This window comes from Oncorhynchus masou, chromosome 29 (assembly GCF_036934945.1).
Source record: "Oncorhynchus masou masou isolate Uvic2021 chromosome 29, UVic_Omas_1.1, whole genome shotgun sequence".
Classification (NCBI taxonomy): Eukaryota; Metazoa; Chordata; class Actinopteri; order Salmoniformes; family Salmonidae; genus Oncorhynchus; species Oncorhynchus masou.
Window position 1 is genome coordinate 13287854 of NC_088240.1, and position 4754 is coordinate 13292607.

The window sequence follows — 4754 nt, forward strand, 5'->3', positions numbered from 1 at the left end:
CTCCGTGGCTCGATGACTCATTGCGAGCTCACAGAACAGAGCTCCGGGCAGCCGAGCGGAAATGGAGGAAAACTCGCCTCCCTGCGGACCTGGCATCCTTTCACTCCCTCCTCTCTACATTTTCCTCCTCTGTCTCTGCTGCTAAAGCCACTTTCTACCACTCTAAATTCCAAGCATCTGCCTCTAACCCTAGGAAGCTCTTTGCCACCTTCTCCTCCCTCCTGAATCCTCCTCCCCCTCCCCCCTCCTCCCTCTCTGCAGATGACTTCGTCAACCATTTTGAAAAGAAGGTCGACGACATCCGATCCTCGTTTGCTAAGTCAAACGACACCGCTGGTTCTGCTCACACTGCCCTACCCTGTGCTCTGACCTCTTTCTCCCTCTCTCTCCAGATGAAATCTCGCTTCTTGTGACGGCCGGCCGCCCAACAACCTGCCCGCTTGACCCTATCCCCTCCTCTCTTCTCCAGACCATTTCCGGGGACCTTCTCCCTTACCTCACCTCGCTCATCAACTCATCCCTGACCGCTGGCTACGTCCCTTCCGTCTTCAAGAGAGCGAGAGTTGCACCCCTTCTGAAAAACCTACACTCGATCCCTCCGATGTCAACAACTACAGACCAGTATCCCTTCTTTCTTTTCTCTCCAAAACTCTTGAACGTGCCGTCCTTGGCCAGCTCTCCCACTATCTCTCTCAGAATGACCTTCTTGATCCAAATCAGTCAGGTTTCAAGACTAGTCATTCAACTGAGACTGCTCTTCTCTGTATCACGGAGGCGCTCCGCACTGCTAAAGCTAACTCCTCTCCTCTGCTCTCATCCTTCTAGACCTATCGGCTGCCTTCGATACTGTGAACCATCAGATCCTCCTCTCCACCCTCTCCGAGTTGGGCATCTCCGGCGCGGCCCACGCTTGGATTGCGTCCTACCTGACAGGTCGCTCCTACCAGGTGGCGTGGCGAGAATCTGTCTCCTCGCCACGCGCTCTCACCACTGGTGTCCCCCAGGGCTCTGTTCTAGGCCCTCTCCTATTCTCGCTATACACCAAGTCACTTGGCTCTGTCATAACCTCACATGGTCTCTCCTATCATTGCTATGCAGACGACACACAATTACTCTTCTCCTTTCCCCCTTCTGATGACCAGGTGGCGAATCGCATCTCTGCATGTCTGGCAGACATATCAGTGTGGATGACGGATCACCACCTCAAGCTGAACTTCGGCAAGACGGAGCTGCTCTTCCTCCCGGGGAAGGACTGCCCGTTCCATGATCTCGCCATCACGGTTGACAACTCCATTGTGTCCTCCTCCCAGAGCGCTAAGAACCTTGGCGTGATCCTGGACAACACCCTGTCGTTCTCAACCAACATCATGGCGGTGGCCCGTTCCTGTAGGTTCATGCTCTACAACATCCGCAGAGTACGACCCTGCCTCACACAGGAAGCGGCGCAGGTCCTAATCCAGGCACTTGTCATCTCCCCGTCTGGATTACTGCAACTCGCTGTTGGCTGGGCTCCCTGCCTGTGCCATTAAACCCCTACAACTCATCCAGAACGCCGCAGCCCGCCTGGTGTTCAACCTTCCCAAGTTCTCTCACGTCACCCCGCTCCTCCGCTCTCTCCACTGGCTTCCAGTTGAAGCTCGCATCCGCTACAAGACCATGGTGCTTGCCTACGGAGCTGTGAGGGGAACGGCACCGCAGTACCTCCAGGCTCTGATCAGGCCCTACACCCAAGCAAGGGCACTGCGTTCATCCACCTCTGGCCTGCTCGCCTCCCTACCATTGAGGAAGTACAGTTCCCGCTCAGCCCAGTCAAAACTGTTCGCTGCTCTGGCCCCCCAATGGTGGAACAAACTCCCTCACGACGCCAGGACAGCGGAGTCAATCACCACCTTCCGGAGACACCTGAAACCCCACCTCTTCAAGGAATACCTAGGATAAGATAAGTAATCCTTCTCACCACCCCCCCCTTAATGATTTAGATGCACTATTGTAAAGTGGCTGTTTCCACTGGATGTCAGAAAGTGAATTCACCAATTTGTAAGTCTCACTCTGGATAAGGCGTCTTATTTAATGACTTAAATGTAAATGTAATGTAATGTAATGTAAACCTTGCTAAGGAATCGACTCATAGATTGTCTGATCTTGTACATGTTCTTGGACAGAATGTCATGCATGTTCATCAGGTCTGCAGCCACAAACTTCCTCTTGGGTTTACCAGAGCCTTCTTCTCCTCGCTAGAGGAACAACCAGAAATAACAGAATGTTTAAAACTATCCTCTTTGTAAATGATATCAGAAATAGGAATGGTGGAGTTATGTCACACATGCAGCTAAACAAAAATATATGGAAGTGTCTGCTCTACCCAACATTACAACCAACTGATTGCAGCATTATCAAAACTGGAAGAGGCAAGTAGAAGGGGAGAAAGTAAGGAACTAGTTTGTTGGCCCTGCATTAAGGACCGAAATTGATTAAAGAAGATTTTGATAAATAAAAAAGTATACCAGTTTCATTTAAGGACCAAAAAATGTATAACTGTGACATATAGATGGCAAAATAATAATCTCTCAAAAGAGATTATTGATGTACAGATTCCATGGCAACATGGTCTATGAGCTCTGCAGATGTTGCTGCGAAGAGACAGGATCATTAGATCACTTGTTTTGGTACTGTCCATGTGAAGCTTGTTTTTGGTCGCAGGTTCAGGAATGGCTGAAGAATTGGAACATTTACCTGGAGCTAACTGTGGAAATAGCACTGCTGGGGGGTTTGAAAAGCCATAGTCAATCGATCAATAATATAATAACACTCTTAGTAAATATGTTCATCTGTAATGTACAACCTGTAGAAACTATGAGAATAGAAAGGTTCAGAACTTTTGTGAAACATCACAGCACAGTTGAAAAATAGATGGCGAATAGAAATCAAAACTGGATGGTTTTCAGAGATGGATGGGAGGGGTTGAGTTGAGCACAAGGGTGGGACTAAAAACAACAAGACAACTAATATAAAATATACTGTGTCCATAAAATGTATATACAGTGCATTCAGAAAGTATTCACACACAGAAAACTGAGCAATCGGTGGAGAAGTTTGCCAAAATGCACCTAAAGGACTCTCAGACCATGAGAAGCAAGATTCTCTGGTCTGATGAAACCAAGATTGAACTCGTTGGCCTGAATGCCAAGCGTCACGTCTGGAGGAAACCTCCAGACAAGCATCATCCTGTGGGGATGTTTTTCAGCAGCAGGGACTGGGAGACTAGTCAGGATCGAGGGAAAGACTAACGGAACAAAGTACAGAGTGGTCCTTGATAAAAAGCTGCTCCAGAGTGCTCAGGACCTCGACTGGGGACGAAGGTTCACCTTCCAACAGGACAACGACCCTAAGCACACAGCCAAGACAACGCAGGAGTGACTTCAGGACAAGTCTCTGAATGTCCTTGAGTGGCCCAGCCAGAGCTCGGACTTGAACCCAAACATCTTTGTGCCCAACACTCCACATCCAACCTGACGGAGGTTGAGAGGATCTGCAGAGAAGAATGGGAGAAACTCCCCAAATACCGGTGTGCCAAGCTTGTAGTGTCATACCCAAGAAGACTCGAGGCCTTTACTAAGTAAAGGGTCTGAAATCTTATGTAAATGTAATATTTCATTATTTTTTTTGCAAACATTTTTCAAAAGCGGCTTTTGCTTTGTCATTATGGGGTATTGTGTGTAGATTGATGAGGGGGAAAAAACAATTTAAAATTTTAATTTAATTCATTTTAGAACAAGGCTGTAACGTAACAAAAAGTCAAAAAAGTCAAGGGGTCTGAATACTTTCCCGAATGCAATGTATATTTTTGATATACCGTATAAATATTTACACCCAAAAATATTTGGGGAATTGGAAATGATGCAGACAATTAAACTGATGGAAGCCACAATCTGTCTGCAATATTAAAGCGGATCTATCCCCTAAAAAAAGAAAGAAATTACAGAATGCTTAGGTATTACCCATTATAATCTGGGTGGTTCGAGCCCTGAAGGCTCATTGGCTGACAGCCGTGGTATACCATGGGTATAACACATTACTTATTTTTACTGCTCTAATTACGTTGGTAACCAGTTTATAATTGCAATAAGGCACCTCTGGGATTTGTGGTATATGGCTGAGGGATTTATCCAGGCACTCTTAGTTGCGTTGTGCTTAAGAACAGTCCTTAGACTTGGTATATTGACCATATACCACACCCTTCTGGACTTATTGCTTAAATACCCACCTGACCTGTTGAGGTTAAAAGGGTCATGTGTGAGGGATGATGGGTGGAAAAGATGTTAAGAAGTGTATGAGAGACAGCAAGGGGGACAGTGTATGTGTCATTAGTGCACAAAGACAGAGAGAGAGAGAGAGAGAGCTAGAGGGAGAGAGAGAGAGAGAGAGCAAGAGGGAGAGAGAGAGAGAGAGAGAGAGAGAGAGAGAGAGAGAGAGAGAGAGAGAGAGAGAGAGAGAGAGAGAGAGAGAGAGAGAGAGAGAGAGAGAGAGAGAGAGAGAGAGAGAGAGAGAGAGAGAGAGAGAGAGCTAGAGGGAGAGAGAGGATAAACGTACTGTAGAGAGACAATGGAGGAACCAGCGTTGATGTCGCCGGACACTGTGTCCAGTATCTCCATTGCGTTCTGCAGCTCCAGCTTCTTGTACAGAGCCACAATGCTCGACTCTGCCCGGTTATCCCTGATCAGGATCTTACGCAGGATCCGGTTATTAAACTTCAG

General features: G+C 47.3%; 1 protein-coding gene across 1 annotated transcript in view; it reads right to left on the reverse strand.

Moving 5' to 3' along the window:
- slc9a2 (solute carrier family 9 member 2) overlaps positions 1–4754 on the reverse strand; it is a 47299-nt gene that overhangs the window by 9156 nt on the left and 33389 nt on the right. The window contains 3 exon segments of the mRNA XM_064944689.1: positions 2109–2221; positions 2224–2234; positions 4591–4748. Of these exon segments, the coding sequence (XP_064800761.1) occupies positions 2109–2221; positions 2224–2234; positions 4591–4748 (282 nt within the window).